Source organism: Scleropages formosus, chromosome 1 (genome assembly GCF_900964775.1).
Source record: "Scleropages formosus chromosome 1, fSclFor1.1, whole genome shotgun sequence".
In the NCBI taxonomy this organism is placed as follows: Eukaryota; Metazoa; Chordata; class Actinopteri; order Osteoglossiformes; family Osteoglossidae; genus Scleropages; species Scleropages formosus.
The window spans coordinates 41,976,197-41,997,998 of NC_041806.1; the positions used below are offsets into that span (position 1 = coordinate 41,976,197).

A 21,802-nucleotide genomic window follows, 5' to 3' on the forward strand; every position below is an offset into this window, starting at 1 on the left:
TTTAATAAGTGGAAAACAACAAACCACCACTGTGACTGAATTGGAATTTTTCCAAAAGTAACACCATTTACATTTATTCACTTAGCAGACGCTTTTCTCCAAAGCAACTTACAATGGATACTTATGTAGTGTTACTAGCCCACACACCTTATTCACCGAGGTGACCAACACTGCTAGATACACTAACACCAAGCAGCAAAAGCAAACTAAAAGAAATTTCCCCCATCGACTGCAAAACACACTTAACTATTCATTCTAGAAAACTCATGTTATCAACCCTCTCAGAGCAAAATTAATACTAACAGCAGGAAAAATATGATCTTAGCAGCTATTGCTAATTTGCAACATGTGCCTGGAGAGGGTTAAAACTAATCACATATCTCCGATTATTCTTACCTTAAGCCTTTTCCCTGTGTCACTAAGTGTTTAGATAACACCCCTCATAAATGCAGTTCCCGGCTTACATAAATTAAAGATATAATTGCCATAACTTCCAATGATAACATTTGTATGCTTTCTTGATCCCCAAAACTGAGAATTTAGGCTTAAATATCACAAAATTCCATTCAAATAGACATGATTACTGTGTGTGTGTGTGTACTTCAAAAGGTAACATTAGTTATCATCGGTTCATAGTTATCATAGATTCATCATATGAAAGCACTATACACTAGTTTCTTCAGTATCACAATACAACATGAAAATGCAGTTTGCTGTCATTAATTGGCTGTCAATGTGCACTTATTCAGCTCTTCAGTAGATATTAGGTATTGTACACTTAGCTCTTCTCCACAATGAAAGTTAAATACATTATACTGCACTCAATGTTTAAACAACTTGAACTGTGACCCTCACCAGGAAAAGCAGAAGGAATCAAACTGATCAAACAAGTTGAAACTGTTTGGATAGTCCAAAGTGGGGTGATGATTACCAAGGTTATAGTTGGGGAAATCAGCTAACAAGGGGAAATGGAGTTTGGCATAAGACAAATTGTAACCAAGAAGAATAGTGCAGGTTGGCTCTGTTCTTTCACATGTTAGCTGCCGGGACGCATACAAAATACAGAGTCTATTGCAGAATCACTGGGCACAAGGCTGGGGTGTACACCCTGTACTGGACAGCAGCCTGTAACTGGGTAGCCCCACATGTACACAGACTATAGGAAATGTAGCATCACCAAACTGTGTGTCTTTATACCGTGTTAGGAAACCTTCACAGACAAGAACATGCAGACCCTTACAGACTGAGCTGGCTGGATTCAAAATTATGTCCAAACAGCCCAGGTGCTGTGAAGAAGCATCCCTCTGCTGTGCCGGCCTGTGAGATTCCTTGTAAAAAAAAGAAAAAAAAAATTTTTGGCCAACATGAAAACATTATATACTTCAGTTTTTTTGCAGCCGTTTAGTTTGTTTATATTTTCCATCAAAATTTTTAGGGTAGCAAAAGGAGGGTGGTGAATATTTTTGCAATTACTTCTGTGGATGAACAGTTTTCCAACTAAAGAAGAGAATGTTTAAATAAAAAAAAATTTAAACAATCTTTTAGGTTATTACGAATTCAACTAGTAACTGACATTTACTTCAACTTCTGTTTATCTTCTGACGCTAAATTAATCGCAGACAGGCTGTGTTAGAGCTTCATCTTGTGGAGAAAAATCTCACACAGGCATAAAACCCTTAAAGCAGATCTACCCCGTAACCATTGGGGTATTTTTCAGAAAATAGCTCACTTTCGCCCCCTGCCGAGCAAAACTAGTGTATTTTATTGTTGTTTCTCGTATCACTCATGGCGTTGAACGTTGTTAACCCTATACGTACCGTGACCAAGTGAGACACGTATATAGGCGAGGATTTGAATCATTTATATGTACAGTTGTTACGCACTGAGTTTCACTGAATGAGACAGATGTGCACTGATTAGTGTTTGTATATTTGACAGAAACCAAAGCGATCAGCACTATCTATCCAGGTAGAGTACAGAGTATGGTACATCAGAGTACGTACACAGCCCCCTGCTATGTTAAGTGTTCCCGCTCTCTTACGCTTTCTCCCACTAGGGCTGTAATCTCTGTCGCACCTTTTCATTCTCATTGTGACTTGTTTTTTGCTTTTCATTACAAAAAACGTGGTATTGTGCTAAGCGACTGCTAAATGAATGGGCCGCCGCCTTCCACTGAAGCCGGTCCCAGGTTCGAGTTCCACCCCCTGCTGCTGTAGTACTAGTAGTAGCAATTAAATTTGGCCCCTTGACTTGAGTTCAGCAAGGCACTTACCTCAGTTTTTACTGCTCCTGTAAGAATTACCCAGCTTTATACATGAGTGAATAACTGAAAATGCCTCAACATTGGAAAGCGTCAAGCTATTTTTCTCTGCCTCAGAGAAAGAACCTCAGGGAGCGGCACTGGTGACTGGACATGATCCAGTGACTGGACGACTCAAGTTTCTCCAACACACCGTTCCCACACAGCTTGGCTGCTGCTGAACCTTTGTTGCTGAATTCGTGACTGTAATTCGTGTAATGTTTCAACTTCAAAGCTTTGAATGTATAATAAACTTCTTTAAAAAGGCTATATGTTAATACAGTTACGGCTCTCTTAATACCGCGCGTGCCGATTATTTTATTACAGAATAGTCCGCGGTTATATTATTATACCCTTATATGGTATGGCGACGGGAAGTGACGTGACGTGGCGTGGATTGATTGGACAGTTTTGCTGGCGGTGGCGTTATCTTTCAGTTGCATAAATGTGAATAGTGTAAGTAAACCGACGAGGGTTAGCGTTTATTTGAACATAAGAAGACGTGGCCAAAGTACAGTCAATATATGCGGCGACGAGTGAACAATGAATTCAGATTTTAACAACTGAAAAATCTGTATATGGAAGGACAACAACTGCTACCCAGTCGACGTTTTCAGCAAACTCTGCGCGCAAGGTGTGAAAAAAAATGTCGAGCCCGAAACTCAGACTGCACCGCAGACCCGAACCTGTCCGCGACCCATACCAACTGCATTCCAAGTTAAATATTAAAAAAAACTATTATTAACAACTTGAGACACCACTGTACTGCACGGGTCTGCTGTAACTTGTTAAACTTACTTTTTCGGAATCGCGTACTACCCAGTTTTCGAAAGTATAATGAGTGTGACAGAAGAACGGTACCTGTGGTTACCCGGTAGAGCCGGTAGATGGCAGTAAAGCACATGCAAAGAGAACGGGGGTGTGGCGCTACCTTATTTCAACTCACTTCCGCGGTGTTTACAGCTGCACTCTGCTGCTGGTGTTTCTAATAAAAAAAGCATAGTTACCTTGAACACCAAAGTGCGATAATAAAAAACGGTGACAATGATGCATTTTAAGATTAATGAAAGCTGAAAGAAAACACCTTGACCTAAATACATGTCTGTCTGCAGAGTCTCACTTTACTGATTTGGGAAACTTTCAGTGCAATCAATCAATATTGATGACACATTTTTCACCCATATGTGGTCAGTTTGTGAGAAGGGACAGATTTGCCACCCCCGATTTCCTCCCCATGCAGAATTAATCTGGATTTGGTGAGTGGAAGATTGCAGCACTTGCTGGAAGGCCAAATGCATTACGTTACATAAGCGGAGACCGGGCCCCTTTCCTTTTCATTAGGAGTTAATCTGCACTAACCAGCTGTCAGTTGATGGATGACGGTTTAGCTCCGTGTAACCGAGAGAATGTGGGATCTGTTGTGCATCATCTGAGCTCCCCCAGCTGGCTTTTCCTTGCCTGCAAAATTGAGGAAGGCCTCGGGATGAGCAACCCCTTCACACAAACGCTTTGCTTCAGCCAGATTAGCGCACATCTTAAGCCGTTTTGTTCGCATTTTCCTTCTCCAAAATAGCCCGATTGTAAGAGGGAGAAATTTACAAAGCAAATGAGGGGCAAATCCTCTTCTGAACTTTTTTTCACACAACTCAAAAAATTTCATTTGGGAGAATTTGAAATTAAGGGCTTTCTTGAGGAGGGACAGAAACACAAACTCTCCACTTCTATTAGGACAATACCCAAGACTGAAAAAGCATTGTGGCGTGCAGCACCGTGGGTTTGGGTGGGGCGAAGAAGGACGCGGAGGCAGCGTTCATCTCGAACGTTTTATTCGAACGCCAGCACACAGGGAAATAATGCTCTCAGTCCGAGGACCCCGTTTCATCCAGGACCAAGCCAGTCTTCCCAACCTGCTTCGTGCCCCCAGGCTCTCTTCTTTTTTCTCCCTCTGGCAGATGCAAACACCCCCTTATATTCCCTGTACGTCACCGAACGCTAACCAATTACAATAAACACATTTCCCGCTCAAACACAGTAATGCCGGTCGTTACAGTATTTTCCAGCAGCAATTATATTTCAGTTTAACTAGGGGATTAACAGCTCTAAGACACTGCGGTGTTAAGAAGTCGGCGGACTTTGTCTATCTCTCTTTAACACTGTTGGGTCACCTTTTGGAGAAGTTAACCACTTTTACCTGGCAATCAGCTGCATGTTCAGAAATTACTGAAACACTGATTTAAAAATGCTGGGTTCCAGGACAACAGCAAACTTCCTTATTCCAAATGTGGGGGAAACGGATGTCATTTTTGGGAAAAAATGCACATTTTTATTGTGGTAAAGAGGCTGAATGTTGGTTCAGAAGTCCATCAGCTGGTTTACTGGGATCTCATGACAAAAATGGTCCAGATTTTAACCTTTGGCTGAGTTGCTCTTTACAAAGCTATTCTGCAAGAAGATACACCATGAAGCATACAGCTGTGTTAAAGAGAATTCTAAAAACAGAAATATCCAGTTTTAGCAAGCTGGCGTGTGTCGCTCATAACCAGGGCACTTTGAGATATATGGCCCCTGTGCAGCTTTGGCATGTATTTTTATACTGAGGTTTCCTTTACAATGTTACTGGTAGCAAGCTGTGTCTGTTGCCCCTGTTGGTATCATCTGTGTGTGTTGCAGGGAAGGGGGGCACAGATATCAGCTGTTTGGTCAGAATAACAACGCTATTAGTAAAACACATTACACAAGAGTAGTAAGCATATTACGTAAAACTCAGTTACCAGAAACAAGTGTTGCTCCAGCCATAGCTGGGGGAACTTGGCCAGAAAAATCCCGGTTGTTATGTTGATGTACAGCATTGTGAGCCCTTGGTGAAACATAAGCTCTCTTTGTTTATTTCTTCTTTAAAAAATTATTATTATTATTATTATAATAATGAACTTTTCATTGTATCAACGGTATAAAATGGTAATTCTTAATTCTCTAGTGTGATAAACTTCTCGTTTCTAATCATGTTCAAAATGCAGGTATTAAAAATGAAAGATCCTGCCAAGGTTCAGGCATGGAAAGCATGCCGGTATGTAATTTGTAAAATAAGGACAGACTCACAATCCATTATAAGCACTAAAGGAATGTAAGGAATGGTTTCTTTGACCACGTCACAGTCCTGAAGACCAGGTACCAACCACTAAACAAAGCACCAAAAGTCTTTAGAGGAAAAATCCAGTTTTTGTACTGTCTTCATGATGTCTAAATAGCAAAAAAGAAAAAAAAAAAACCACAAGAAAGATTTCCCTGCCTTTCAGCTGGACCATTGTACTGAAATGTCTTCTTAGAAAACTGCTTTCCAAACTAAAATAGATGGATGGATTAATGACATGTCTACACCAGTGGCATTCCAGTGTATATAAAAATGTTATTGGTATGAAAAGATGATAATTTATGGGCATTGTTTTAACTCAAGTCAGCCAGGAGCACATGAGGTGTAGCCTGTCTGAGTAGTACGGTACCCTGGTGGTGTATCCTACAGGTGTATCCATGTGTCCCAGCCACCTGCACGCAGAGCAGACCTGTGGTGGGGGCAAACTTTTTATTTATTTGGATGGTTATTTATATAGGGTGATTATTGTGTAGAAATTATCCCAGTACTACATTTCCACTCACAAACCTAAGAATGAGCTGAAGGGGAAGTGGAGACATTGGGATAATAGTTCTAACCACGCATTAACTTTTGAAAGGGGGTGTTTATGTGCTTTAGTAACAACCTCTGAACAATCTTAGTGTCACAAAAGTACCGTTGGATCATAGTAAAGCTGCCGCTGCTGAGCGGGGGGAAGTCTTTGCTGTGAAAAAAATGTGGTATTTCCCAAATGTAGTATTTCCCATTTTACACTGCATGTGTTCTGCATTACAGAGCTGAAGAACGTCACTTTGCGGAACACCGATTTCTCCAAACACTGAAACTGTCTTTATTTAAAGTTTATTCACTGACGCTGATTGAAACCGCATACATTCGTTACGTTTTTGAGCGACAACATTCAGTTGTGCACCTCAGGGTGGTTTGAGAGCTCACCAGCATCCTTCCGGGTGGTTCCGTTTCATCCATGCAAAGAGTTAGTCCAACACACTCATGCAGTTAAAGGTAGGAAGGTGGCTGTGAGGTGAAGAGGGAGAGACCCTGAGTGACCCTCTCTCTAGGGAGATTGTGAGACATTGGAGTGCGGTCAACACAGATTTCACATGCACCTATAAAATATAATTATGCAAAAAAACAAAAAAGCAGGTATACGCTACAGCAGGGCATCTCCATGGTCACCGTAGGTTCTGCAGACGTCCGGCAGGCATTTCCCAACAACAGCAAGCAGTTAAGGCTGTTTCACATTTGTTACATCAGTAGTAAGTGTCGTGATTTTAAAAATTGAACAGCTTTTAGGCTACTGGGAGAAATTTTGAGAGAAGGAGATTTTAGACCTGGCTGAAATAAACATCCGTAAAAGAACAACAAAGGTCTACAAAATCCAGCCCAGTCTTTTCTACATATTAAGAAAAGATAGGGTGACTATCAAAAATAAATACTAAGAAAAACATATAAATCCAATAAAAGTCTTTGCATTAATGTTGGTGCAATTTTGAGCACCAATTTTCTTTTAACCTCCTGCAAAGTTACACAGTATCAGTTTGAGAGGCAGAAAATATTTCTGTAACATCTAATATGCAGGCTGTAATGAACTGAAACACTTTGCATGTAAACATTTAGCATATTCACTGTGTACTGGGTGATGTTAAAATGCTCCGCTGTAAAGAGCTTACATTTACACTTATTCGTTTAGCTGATGCATTTCTAGAAACCGACTTAGAATTTTAAGCTACCTACAATTATTTACCCATTTTAACAGCGTGGTATTTTTATACTGGAGCAATGCGGCATATGTACCCTACTTAAACTACAGCAGGAGCTAAGATTTGAAATTATAACCTCCGAGTCCAATGGCAGCAGCTCTAAAATGCACTGAAATTTGAGTTGTTTCATGAAAGCGACAGACAGACATCACCGATACGCCATTCTTTCCCAAACCATTTTCCTTTCATTTTCAAATGATGTCAGCACCTAAAAAGTACACCCACAATCATATAAATTTGTAAAGGCTGATAGACCAAACTGACTGCTAAATACACATATACCTGTAACCTGCAAAGTGTCCAGCTGAGCTATGACAAAACCGCAAGAACTCCAGTGAAATTGGACTCTGCTCATAGAAAAAGAGGTCTGTTGCACAGCCCTTCGAACGGCTACACTTGAAACTGTCCGGCTTATGCACAATGACAGCGACAGTAATATATTCCGCAGAAGGTATAACCAGCAGTCGTTATTTAATGTCTGTGGTTGTCTGTACATAATGAAAATGATAAACACCCGTCCATGACGATGTCCAGTGAATCCCTTTCGAGTCCACTGGAAGGCCCCGTAAATTGCAGGGCCTCACACTGCAGACCACAGTGTTCTACCATGTTCTTCACTGCACATGATCGCGCTAAATCCACGCTGCCAGCTGAAATGTCACGTCATTATCCTTGTTTCTCAATCATCTCAGTGACTAAGGATGTCCAGGGCTCAGCAGTAAACAGACCAGTAGATGAGGTTGAAGATGATGTAGGCCCCAGGGAAGATCATGCGAGAGTACGTGTCGATGGCGTGTGTGCTGTGGATGATGCTGAAGCCTCGGAGGCCCTTCTTCTTGGTCCCGGTGGACTCGCTGTCCAGAGACAGGTGCACTACCATGCGCTCTTGCTTCTCGGGTTCCTCAGGTACCATGGGCGCCTGCGTGTATCCTGCTAGGCTGTTGGTGTCCGCCTCACTGTATGTCCCATCCAGCATCATGGTGCGGGTGTGGGACATGCCACAGGTGCAGGGCAAAGACTGCAGGAAACAGATCGCAAACATTGTGGCCTTAGCAGCTGAACTGTTAAATTGTTCTGTTCTGTTTTTCTTTTTTCCTGTTTCTGTTAATATAATTATTATTATTACTTGTCCAAGGTGACAAAAACCTTTTTTTTTACTTCCCTACAAGGAAAAAACTTTTTGCAAGATTATCTTTACCTGTTCTCTTGCCTTCTCTCTGAGCTTCCGGTCTTTTCCATCCTTTACAGTGGTCAGGTAGTTGACTGCAGCATACTCAAGTACAGACAGGAAGACAAACACAAAGCTGACCCAGAGGTAGATGTCCACAGCTTTGATGTAGGAGACTCTGGGCATGGAGGCATTGACCCCAGTGATGATGGTGGACATGGTGAGCACCGTGGTAATGCCTAAAATAGAATTAATCAGTCAGGAAGTCCAACACTGATACTGCAAAGGTCTGAAGTTGTCCCAGACACAATGAGCAAAACAGGCCAGGTGACTTACCTAGGGACACTCTGGCAGGTACGGCTCGGCGGTCAATCCAGAAGGACACCCAGGACAACATGACCATCAGCGTGGCCGGAAAGTAGGTTTGCAGCAGGAAGAAGAAGATGTGTCGCCGCAGGGTGAAGTTGATGTACAGACGATTGTACCATCCTGAGGGGAGAAGGACACGAGTGAACAACTACAGTAATGTTGTACTAATGATGTCCATCATCTACTATATACATAGACACATTGGAGGATGCCTTTGAGAGGAAGAAACTGAAGTACACCGAGTTGGCTGGTAAGGTAAGGGAACGAGGCTGGCAGTGCGCTATCAGACCGGTGGAGATTGGTGCAAGAGGGTTTGTTGCAAAATCAACCACGTCGCTGCTGTTGGATTTTGGTTTTAGGGGTCAGTCGTTAAGAGCAGTGGTTAAAAGCTCGTCGGAGGTAGCGGAAAGATCCAGTCAGTGGTTGTGGATAAGGAGGCAGCAGAATGTTTGGGGGAAGCAGACTTGAGCGGGGGGTTACTTGTTTATGTGAAATCAGATGGTGAGTCTTGTTGTCGCCTCCATATGCTGATGTGGTGTGTTGATCGGTTTGTTGGTGGTTAACTTATGGCTGGGGCTGGAGGTTCTTTGGTGGGTGGAGTCGCCAGGATGGCACCACGGGCATGGAGGGGAGTGGGTCTGGGATGCCAGATCTCGCCGTTGAGCCTTCTGGAGGTGTTGTGGGCTCAATTCAATGAACCATCAACGAAGGAAGGTGCCCAGTTGACAACCCCAGTGAAGTGCTCGCTGTGGCTCCTGGCGAGGAGGGTGGTGCTTGCCCATGATGTGGGCTGATTTTTAAGTGGAGGGAGCTGTTTTGGGATGGGTTGAGGTGCATGTGGGGTTTTGGGAGGGATGGAGTACTGATGGCATGGTTGGTTTGTGTCCAGCTCCCTTGATTTTGGCACGAGGGGTTGAACATCTTTCCCATTGTATTATTGTACACCTTGCTGTTCTTTATTATAAATGGACAATGGTGCAGTCCATCCTCTTCTGTTGTTTGTTTGACCTTTTAACAAGGTTAAATTGTATATACTATCTCATACAATTAATTCATTACGACACTGCGTAATTATGACCCTTTTTCTCAGTGTCCATGACTGTGAAGAAAGTTAATACTGTGAGCTGAAAGATTTTAGTTTGAATTCCTGTTTAAAGAGTGTGACTCAATCTGCCTGTGTATAACAACCATGTGAAGAGTGTATATGTACAGTATGTTGTGTGTATGGGTGTGAGCATTCTTTACTGGATCCACCTGTGCTGCTGTAGAAGGCAAGTCTGGAGGTAGTGTGAAACTTCTGAATGAGGAACTGGGACAGGGATATTCTGTCATCAGTGCTCAGCGACTCATCCCCGCTCTTCCAGTACAGCATGAGGTCTTCGTCGGTGTAGGCATCTGCAGAGCATCAACACTGGTTATGAGTAGGACATGCAAATCATACTCTCTTGGCACATTTATCTGTCCGAATGACAGTCAGTACTCACAGCTTTCCAGCTCCAGGGTGCAAGTCTGAGAATCCAGGGGGAAGCGGCTAAAGTCCATGTTACAGGCAGCGGTTACAGTAACCCTGGTTGAGAAATCACAATATATGCTGCTTTTTCCCGCGGAAAAAAACTGCATGTGCCGGTCAGAGGTTCGCAGTGACAATCATAGGAAAAGTGTAAGTACACCTGGGCAACCTGGGCAATACTTGGATGGGACGAACAACAAGAGAGTGAAAGCAAAGCAACCCACAAGTGTCCTACATCTCTGGGAACTGCTGCGGAGCTGGGAAGACATGGTGGCTGATTTCCTGTAGAAATGTGTTAACCAAATACCTTATGGAAAAAAAAGTAGTTTCCAACAAATGTAGTCAAACTTCTGAGTGGTACTCGCTTAAGTGAATGTTTGAAAAACACCAGTATTTTCTAAACTGTCTACCTTACCTCTTCATCAAATGTATTCTGTTATGGTGTATTTTTACTTGCTTCATTACCACATTCAAAAACGCAAGACAATGCATCTACTTCATTCATCAGAACAAGGTAATTCACCAGAACTGTAACACAACATCATAGAAACGGTATGCTTACCTCAGACTGTAAAGCACGTGGCCGTCAGGGAACACCCGGAGCATGATGTTGTCTGTAGTGGTGTCATGAATGAAAGACCTCTTGGAGTGTACGAAGAAGACATCAGGAACCCAGATCTTCTTCACGAGGCGTCCATCAAACGTCATGCTCTTATTAGTGGAGCTGGGGAAGGACAGGCGCTCATCTTTCCAGTAGTGTCTCAGGTACAGTGTCATGGTGAAGTCCTGTGTTTCAGAGTAGAGGGGAGAAAAGGTGTTAATGTTTTTTTTGATGTTTTATACAGTATTGTTGCACACTTTAACAAATGAACGCTCAATCTGCACCTGGGCACCTCTTAAAGGTAACTCCATAAAAAGTGTAACGCAATACTCATTAGCACTTAGTGTTACAAATGGTTAACGTCAGTGATTATTTTTAAATTTATTTATATTTAAGTGGGGGACATGGTGGTGCAGCGGGTTTGACCGGGTCCTGCTCTCCTGTGGGTCTGGGGTTCGAGCCCTGCTTGGGGTGCCTTGCGATGGATTGGCGTCCTGTCCTGGGTATGTCCCCTCCCCCTCCAGCCTTACGCCCTGTGTTGCCGGGTTAGGCTCTGGTTCGCTGCGACCCCACTTGGGATAAGTGGTTTCAGTGTGTGTGTGTGTGTGTGTGTGTGGGGTATATTTAAGTGCATTTCCTTCACAGCTCCACTCACCTGTTCCTTCATCCCTCATCTATTTTCTAATGTATGTATCTCTAGCAGACTTGTGTTTTTGTTCCCATCCAATAGGTGTAAAATGCACCCAAACGGAACAGGAGGAATCACAATAATTCAGTCATTTTAAAGTTTTAATCTGAATTCTTTTCATTTTAATTTAGGTCAGTTTTAAAAATAAAATTGTCTTTTATTTTAGCTACTTCCAAAATCGTCACAGAACCTCCTTCACGGGGTTAGCCACACACACACAATGGGCATTTGGAGTCATCAGTCCATCTGAAACATACATCACTGGACTGTGGGAGGAAACTGAAGCATGCAGAGAAAACCCACGCAAACGTGCTGAGAACATGCAAACTGCACACTGACTTGAGCTGAATTTGAACCTATAGCCAAAAAGCCCAGGCGGTGTGAGGCTGCTGCTCCATAGTGCCACCTTAGGGCTTAAAGCGAATTTGAATTTAAAATGAAGTTAGAAATGGATTTATGATCCCAGTTGTGTTTGTAAGATTGGGAGCAAGGGAACACATTGAAAATTACAGAGAACTCAGTTAAAATTATTTGTAAAGATCTAAACCAGACGTAGATTCCTAGATTCTTTTTTCCATATTGGGCACATGTAACTTTCTCTCCAAATGAATTGTTTTATTAATATATACAGTCTGTTTTGAGGGGTATTTTTAAATTCTTACTTATGTTCTAAAAATGGATTTTAGAATATATATCCTCCATATGAGATTGCATGCTGGGATTAAGGGGGTATCACCATTTGTAGGATTACGCTACGAGTGTAAGGTCAAACCTGTTCTCCCAGCTGAGGTGTGGAACATATGTTCCAAGGTGTTATTTGCCCAAAGTATTTTTATGTTTGATGAACAATGGATCTTGACCTGAGAGCAACAGAGATCAGAACAATATAATCTATTTTATTTCTGTCCTTGAGCTGTCCTAGACATCACCAGCCACGTGAGTCCCCTCTCCTCTAACAACACTTGACATCACTAAAGATGAAGATCCCTCTGTCCTCATACTCACAAACTAACACAGTAATAAGCAGGATTGATTTGGAAATATACAGTAGCAAATGCATTGCCACAGAAATTGTCAGACATACCTGTGTAGACACAGAAATATGTTTATCTCAACTCTGTTGAAATGTTACAAAATGCAGTGTTAATTTCATTAAAATTAACAACATCATACACCCTCTTCACCCCAAAAAAAGCTTGTGTGACATCATTAACGTTTCAAGATTTATTTACTAAGAAACTGCAAAGTAAACCCTTAGTTTAAATAGCCACAGCCATCAATTTAGTAAATATTCCAGAAATTTCTTCACAATAGATCATCGATGGGGGCGCGGTGGGTTTGACCACAGTCCTGCTCTCCGGTGGGTCTGGGGTTCGAGTCCCACTTGGGGTGCCTTGCGACGGACTGGCGTCCCGTCCTGGGTGTGTCCTCTCCCCCTCCGGCCTTACGCCCTGTGTTACCGGGTTGGCTCCGGTTCCCCGCGACCCCATATGGGACAAGTGGTTCTGAAAATGTGTGTGTATGTGTATGTGTGTAGATCATCGAAATTATCTGTCTATACATTATGAGACATGTGGGCCAAAATTCACAAAAAGCCTTTTTTTAAAGGTGTGTTTTGTATAAGAAGGGGGTGCGGTGGCATGGTGGGTTTGGCCAGGGCCTGCTCTCTGCTCTCTGGTGGGTCTGGGGTTCAAGCCCCCCTTGGGGTGCTTTGTGATGGACTGGCGTCCTGTCCAGGGTGTGTCCCCTCCCCCTCCAGCCTTGCACCCTGTGTTGCCGGGTTAGGCTCCTGTTCACCGCGACCCCACTCGAGACAAGCGGTTCAGACTCTGTGTGTGTGTGTGTGTGTGTGTGTGTGTGTGTGTGTGTGTGTGTGTGTGTGTGTGTGTGTGTGTGTGTGTGTGTGTTTCATTGTCGTTCCATAATGTTTCACTGATGAAATTAGTAATCTATTATTATTATTACTACTTAATTTACTGGTGGTTTCCATATGTGATCATTGGACTCCAGCTTAAAGATACAAAAGAAATATGGATTAGAATATGAATTGCTTTACGAAGTGGAGCTCTTACCATGTCCACCTCAGAAATGCTGTCCAAGCTTTCCACCTGTACGTCCACACCCACAGGGACAGCAGGACCTGGGACACAGAAGAGCAGCTCAAATCAGAGCCCTGCTAAGAGCACACGAGGTGTTGCTCACCCACTCTGTGTCACATTTTCCACACTTAAACAAGTACAGTGTGTTCAGTTGACACAACCGCAGAGTGAGTTGAACCACATGTTGAGTTGAACCCCACACTGACTTCATCTCCTCGGGTCCACACTCTGCTCTAGAAACATTATGCGGTGATGTCCTTCAATATCTGGAAAAAAAAATTGCTGTGAAAAACATCACAGTCAGAGTTTTACTCATTTCGATCACGTATCTATATAGTGTGTAATCCAGAGAGGTTACTGGTGACGCTAAATGACAAATGAAGTGTATCCCAGCTAAATGGGCCATCGAGACTGGCGAGAATGTTAAACTTCTGTTGCCAGGAATATCAGTGGTGCAGCGCTGCGTTCAGAGAGTCTTGTAAAATTTCCTCTATTTGAATAATTTATCCTACAAAAACATATGATTTCTCAGATTAACATTTGTTTGTGAATTGTGTTTCAAATTCTCATTTGAAACAAAACCCTCGTTTCTCTGCATTGGCTTCCTACAGCTGCACGGATCAAATTTAAGACCCTGGTTATTGTCTGCAAATGCATCAACAGAACTACTCCCAGCTATTTACAGGTCTTGATCAACTGCTACACCCCAACCAGACCCCTTTGCTCATCTACTTCTCCTCGCTTGGTGGTCCCATGCACAAAAGGTAACGCACCGAGGTTCTCAGTTCTGGCTCCATTGTGGAGAAGCGACCTCCCCCTCTCACTCAGAACTGCTGAAACTCCGTCTACATTCAAGAAGGGTGTGAAAACTCACCTCTTCCGGACTCAGTTCACCCATGATCTCTTCAGCTCATGTATGGTGTAAATGTTCATGCATTGTGACTTTATGATCATGCTCAGATAAGCCTTTACACAGCCACTACTCCTGTATTGTATGTAAATATTTATGTACCTTATAAAAAAATAGTAATAATAAAAAAATTGTAGGAAGGTCATCAGGATTCATCTATCCTGCATTTTATGCACCTACTCGAGCGATGAACATCAGTGCATCAAGTAGACGGTAACAAACTAGGTGTACTTAAGAATCACGTATCTGCAACTATGTCTCTTTATCCTAATGTAATGCACAAATTGTATTTTCTATGAGATGTACGTCGCTTTGGAGAAAAGCGTCTGCTAAATGAATAAACGTACATGTAAATTTTCTCAGCAAAAAATCATCGCAGAGAATCCAGCATCTACTTTTACGCTTTGACAGCTGACATGAAGCTCTTCACAGAGAAGTGTGAACTATGAACGGCTTTGTTTTTGATATCAGAAGGTGACTTGGAAAAAAATGCTGTAAAATCATAAAGTTGTTTGTAAATCCAACAATAAAATGCAGAGGATAATAACTGCATCAACACCAGTAACAATCTGCAGCAAAGGCCAGCGCACATGCAGGTTCTGCACCATGCTTACACAGCAAAAAAGAGGGTAAGGATTAATGAATTATAAATGGCATATGATTAATTATACAGCAGCTGCAAAACAAAGCCATCTATGAAGTCCCCCGCCATACTCTTTCAAAAGCTATAGTCTCATTTCTTGCACAAGTATTGTCTTCTAAGCAGCCAGGCTTAAATCATGCTTATGTAATCAGGGCTGAGATTTCTGTCCTGTTCCCCTGCTACCTGGAAGAGTGAGTATTAACTTCCAGCTGTGTCTGCTCTCTCTGTCGCAGGGACCATATGCCATGGGTCGTGACCCTGACCAGGCACCCAGAGCTCCAGCCCCTCCACATGGTGCATCGCACCCATCAGGCAGGCCCACTCACCTGCCCTTTCCCTATGAGCCTGTTCTGAGTAAGAATCTCAGTTTAAACTTCCAAGGTTTTCCTTGTCTTTACATTTCTTAAAGATCACAGTTTTATGTTCTCAGATGTGAGATTATTATACTACAGTATTTAGACAATAATCCAGGCAGCCACCTGTGAAAACTGGCCATAGATCCACATCCAACGCACACATTGTCTGAAGCCGCTTGTCCCGAGTGGGGTCACAGCAAGCTGGAGCCTAACCCGGCAACACAGGGCGTAAGGCTGGAGGGGGAGGGGACATACCCAGGACGGGACGCCAATCCATCACAAGGCACCCGAAGCAGGACTCGAACCCCTACCCGCCAAAGAGCAGGCACAGGCCAAATCCACTGCACCACTGCACCACCGCACCCCCCTCACATGCCTCACCTTATTCAAAACCCAGATAGATCCTGAAATTTCAGGTATAAACAGTGTAAAAGACAGCCAGCCATTTTTTCAACAAGATATCAAGTGTAAAATAGAATTCCAGAGGATCATTAAAAGCTCTGACAAATGTTTCAGTTGAAAAGGAGTCATTATTATGCAAGGCGGCACATACAAAAAATCCCATTCCTTGACACACCTATTTAGATTCTGAGACATCTTCCATGTCACTGAAGAAACAGTGTGTAACACAGGGTCCAAAGTCAGGCGTTAGTAATGTGGGTGTACTCCGTGGGCCTCCCTAAATGTGACTGACCTTCCAGGATCTCCTGACAGTACTGTAGATGTGAAGCAGCTCCACAGTCAGCCCAGTGAGCTATTATTCATATGTCTTAGTCATCACTGAAATTCCCTTCCATGGCTGTGCCTTCAGGGGTGCGGTGGCGCAGTGGGTTGGACCACAGTCCTGCTCTCGGGTGGGTCTGGGGTTCGAGTCCTGCTGGGGGTGCCTTGCGATGGACTGGCGTCCCGTCCTGGGTGTGTCCCCTCCCCCTCCGGCCTTACGCCCTGTGTTACCGGATTGGCTCCGGTTCCCTGTGACCCTGTATGGGACAAGCGGTTCTGAAAACGTGTGTGTGCTATGCCTTCCCTCTCCCGTTAACATCGATGTCAGCTGAAGCCCAAGGAAAAACACTTCACAACTAGACTAGGACGCTTCTGCATTTTAGCCCCCCACGACAGAGCTGCCATGCTGACGTCGTGAGGACTTCCATCGCGTCGCTACGCTTTAGAATTACCAGGACAAGGGCTAGTTCAGGCGGACTTTTATAAACTGGTACGGTTTTAAAAGATCAAGTCCAAAAAGGGCGGATGGACCGCTGATGGAGCCCCGCGTGGGCGAGGATGTCACGTCCTCCCCTAGACAGCTGTCCGAGGGGGCACACGAGTCAGGAGATTGCTGCATGCCGTAATCCACGCGGTAGTAGGGAGCGGCTGCCCGCTTAATCTGCCTCCCGGGGCGATTTCGGCCACGAGGCAGCCCACGCTTTAGATGGCTTCACGAGCACCCTTGCGAGGACTGCTCAGGGCTTATGAATGCAAATAAATACCCTGCACTGAAAAATGTGAATCTCTGTTAATTGCAAGCTGCATGAGGACAGATCTTCAGGCGTGGGTAGAATGGATGTTCTGAAGTATTCCTGACTCAGGTAAAGTGTATTTCACATCTCTTAGGAGTATTTATTAGGTTGCTCCTTAAAGTTTCGGGTGTTACAGCATCCGGTGCCAGATACAGATATTATCATACACCAAACACACCCATCGTGTCATGAATTACACGGGGGAAACTGCTTCGATCATAAGACGACAAGGACAAGCTGGTGCCGAAACCCTGCAAACCTCTCAAATCCTGCAAACCTACCATTACACCAAGTGACACATTTTTACATTCAAAACGTTTAAATAAGTAAATAATTAATGACTCGGCGGCACTTTCCTTCCCAGGGATTCGAGGCAGATTAAACGTGTGGTTAGTTGACAGTGCTGCCATTAAGGCCACACATGTGCTGTACACGTTCCAACCTACAGTGATGGGGGTGCTTCTGGAAAACAAAGCAAAACAAAGGTTTCTCGTTCGTTGTTTCCAGCTGCACATTTAAATCCCTCTGGGTAAAAAAGACAAAAATCAACAACTACAGATATTATTAATAAAGTAATTGAAAAGCTGTTGCAAAGGGACTACATTTCAGACACATAAGACTAAGACTGAACTAACATGGGTTTGATCTTCCACTCACATTCTTACGGCAAGGTGGGACAGAGCATAAGACATGGGGACAGAACACCCCGAGCACTGAAACCAGCAGTATTGCCCCCCATCACCCACCCTCCACAAACACAGCCAGTGACAGACCCCAAGCACCAGTCCCCCCAAGGATGAGTCCTCAACCATCCATAGCCTGTGAATAACAGGCTTTCCTTCATTCCGCTCCATGTGGAATGGGCCGGCAGAAAAGCTCAGGGACACGAAATGTCAGCTGTTGACGTCCCCAGCAAATTCAGATCCCCCAGCCCTGTGTGTGCAGTGCAGAGTTTCAGTTCAGAATGTTGTACAATTTTACTTAGTTATTGGTTCAAGGAGGGGGGCGCGGTGGCATAGTGGGTTGGACCAGGTCCTGCTCTCCAGTGGGTCTGGGGTTCGAGTCCCGCTTGGGGTGCCTTGCGACGGACTGGCGTCCCGTCCTGGGTGCGTCCCGTCCTGGGTGCGTCCCCTCCCCCTTCGGCCTTATGCCCTGTGTTGCCGGGTAGGCTTCAGTTCCCCGCGATCCCGTATGGGACAAGCAGTTTTGAAAATGTGTGTGTGTATTTGTTCAAGGATTCTGTGCACCATGCTTAACAGGATTCTAAGAAGAGGAAACCCAGTTCACAACTGTAGTTCCTGCACTGATTTATTACAAACGGAAGTTTATTGTCTTTTTGTGATGGAGAGATACAATTCAAGGGATTTCAATACGTGTTGCTGGAATAATGTTTCTTAGAGGAACATGTAAAGGACTTAAATAGGAACAGCAGTTCAAGAAAACTAAATAAAAGTATAGAGAATATAAACTTTCTCTTCAGATACAATTCCCACGGTATTTCAGCTTCGAATTCTGATTTATTTTTGACAGATAAGTGATCTGAGGATGGCTGAGGAAGGTAAATGACAATTCTCTGAACAGTCATTATTTTTGTTAATAACAGAGAATTGTCAGTCTTCAAATCATTTCCTACACATGTGTCACATGAAGTGTCCTCCAGTAACACAAGGAGAACGAGGTAATGTCAATAAATGCACTCTAAAGGACAGCTGATGTGTTTTTATTAGGCTGAAGGTAAAGATACCATTTTAATAGGCTGACACTGGATGTTATGTAAAAAATAAGAAAATAACTGAGATCTAGGAAATGTTCATATGACTATTCGGTATGTTATACCTCTTGGGAAAGATTCTGCAACAAATCTCAGAAATGCATTCCTAATGCAAATTATCTGAAGAATGAAATGCACAATATAAAGTAGGAAATCACACTGAAATAATGAAGTAATGGCAAAAAAAAAAAATAATCCTTTTACACATGTGAAATGCAATAATCCCAGCACACAAAAAAACTGAGTTTGCTCACCTGCAAATGCTGGTCTCATGGTAAAATCATGGTCATCGACCCTGAGAAGTTGTTCTGTCTTTAGCTTCCGTGTCTTGGTACCATCTATGGACTTTGACAGCTGCCTGTTAGGAAGACGCCATCCCTTTAATGTGAGTCACAGCAAAAGGTACAAATGTCTGAAGAGAGCTGAATTATTTCAAGGATTTCTATGGAGTCAGAGACCTGCTTCATTTCAAAGGCAAACCAAACAAGTGTTAACAAAGTCTGATCCGTGGCACCATTATGGTTTTTGCAGGAACTGTAACCTCACGTTACACTACCTAGAAAGGGTCAGCCATTGCCTAAAAGAATAAACTGCTAAAAATATTTTTTATGAGCTTGATTTGTCGTTTCCACATTAAGTTTTTTATTTAACCCAAACTTCCAGATATGGATGTCTGGGTGTAATATACTAATTTGAAAATTTTTTCCAAAAAAAAAAAAAAACCTGTATAAATTATTCCATTGTTGGCATTTTCTTTACATATCTTCAGTCCTTCATTTTTGAAAAGGAAAAGTAAAATTCCAGGTAAACAGTGAAAGTCTGTTGGGAGCTTTGATTGGAACACTGCAGCGTTCCATCTTAACATAACTTTCAAGCCACATTCACGATTAAACACAGTGAACATAAAGCGTATTTTACAGTTTGCATTAGCAGAGGATATGAAACATGCAAAATGAACTGAAACATACCCAAATATAACACTATAACATTTCAGCTGTGCAGACTCTGTGAAATTTCCATGAGACCACTATACAGCGGACTACAGCTTGCATGTTGGCTAAGGACTCCTGAGGCTTCCCTGTGTGTGTGTGTGTGTGTGTGTGTGTGTGTGTGTGTGTGGAGGGGGGAATTACACACACACACACACATTTTCAGAGCCGCTTGTCCCATACAGGGTTGCAGGAAACCGGAGCCTACCCGGAAACACAGGGCGGAAGGCTAGAGGGGGAGGGGACACACCCAGGACGGGACGCCAGTCTATCACAAGGCACCTCAAGCGGGACTCGAACCCCAGACCCACTGGAGAGCAGGACCCGGTCCAACCCACTGCACCACTGCACTACTGCACCCCCGGGGGGGAATTACATGCTTCTGAAATCTGTTACACCCTCAGTTTTAATAATTTCCTCAGCAAGCTGAAGACAGGAAGGGACTTCAAGAGACTTCAAGAAACTTCAAGACTCAAGACTCAAGACTTCATTCTCTGGAAGAATGAAGAGAGGAGAGTCTGGAAGGTGCAGCTGATCTGAAGGAGGGAAATCTGATCGCCCAGAAAACCGACAACCTGATGAAACACACCAGTCTACACACTGGTCAACACATCCATCTAGAGACTGGTTCACATATTGATCTGCGCATCCATACACACACCTTTTTACAGGCTACCGAGTGCCCACATTTCAGCTCAGCTGGGACGGGCATGCAGGAGGGCATTCATCTGGACAACTGCTGGACCACTAATAAAAAGCGATGGAAGGGTGAAATGAGGATTTGTTTGTGCCGGTTTCGTGAACCGTATACCAACTACCAAAGGGCATTCACCTTACTTTGTGACCGCTAAGGGTCAAGCAGCTCACCGGAGATCCTCAAATAAACGAGAGTGACACAGGAGCCAATGGTTCCCTGGGGTCTCTTTGGAGTGCATTTCATTCCCTGCGGGGTCATGCACCATGTCCATAGTAACTAGCAGCTAATTTTTAACATTTACGTAAAGCTAAATTCTAATCTGACATCCTTTTCAAATTAGTGAAGGCAACCTAAAGGTGCGGGGTTCCCTACATCCGTTCAATGAGCGGCGATGGAGCTGATGACGTACGGAAACGCGGATCGTTTCAAACAGGACGTCCATCTCCGCCCGATGGAGAGATGCTTTAACTTCTCCCGAGCGATTTGTTTTCAGTTTTTATACACAAACCTCTGTATGAAAAGCTGGAAAAAACAACCCCCGCAAGTACAAGACGTTGATGTAGCACATTTACCACATGCTGACTTTACACGGATGCTCATTTCATTTGAGTAGTTTAAAGGCATGTACAGTATATATCACATGTATGCAACTACCCTAGTGCAGAAGAGTAATATTTTTAGTCTTTATGAAGCAGGTCATCTGAGGTTGCAGAACAAGGAAAATGCTGTACAATAATGATACATGCTGCAAAACACAGACTAAAGCCACAAACTGGAATATCTCTCTCAGACTCTTAAGTAGGATGCATAGTAAAAACAGCACAGAGAGACTGAATGATGGTGATGTGTGGAAAAAAGGGAGGGAAAGAGGAGCGATGAAGAAGTGACAAGGGAGGAATTAGAGGAGTGAAAAGCAGTGATACAGGAGGGATCGATAAGTGATACCCGAGTCCTACAGCAGTGATGAAGCAGGGTGAAAACTAGGACTGATGAATGGTACATGAATCATATAGATGAGTGATGATGAAGGAGTGACACGAATGATGGAGTCAGAGATGAATGAGTGGAAAGGGAGTGACAGAGGAGTGATGCAGCAGTGATGGAGCAACAGGGAAGTGTGATGAAGGAACGATGATGATGATGATGATGAGCAAGTACTCACGTGCCGTGCTTGTGCACCTCCACGGGTCCGGTCCACCTCCTCCTCCTGCCTAGTTTGTGCTTCCGACACTCGCCGACGAGGACGAGTAAAAACAGCAGAAACACCAGCTTTGTAAAACATGTCATTTCTGTGC

The 21,802-nt window shown here is 43.5% G+C and overlaps 1 protein-coding gene across 2 annotated transcripts; it reads right to left on the reverse strand.

Moving 5' to 3' along the window:
* Positions 1-7,901: 7,901 nt before the first annotated feature.
* LOC108929224 (gamma-aminobutyric acid receptor subunit rho-2-like) lies at positions 7,902-21,794 on the reverse strand. 2 transcript variants are annotated; one of them, XM_018743591.2, is made up of 9 exons: positions 21,670-21,794; positions 19,076-19,179; positions 13,598-13,665; positions 10,799-11,022; positions 10,211-10,293; positions 9,981-10,121; positions 8,694-8,846; positions 8,388-8,596; positions 7,902-8,207 (listed from the first exon to the last, which is right to left on the reverse strand). In XM_018743591.2, exons 1-9 carry the CDS (start codon positions 21,792-21,794, stop codon positions 7,902-7,904), a joined length of 1,413 nt encoding a protein of 470 aa, XP_018599107.1. The 2 variants fall into 2 exon arrangements, with proteins under 2 accessions (XP_018599107.1, XP_018599108.1); XM_018743592.2 differs by lacking the exons at positions 19,076-19,179; positions 21,670-21,794 and adding an exon at positions 16,228-16,254.
* Between the last annotated feature and the right edge of the window lie 8 nt (positions 21,795-21,802).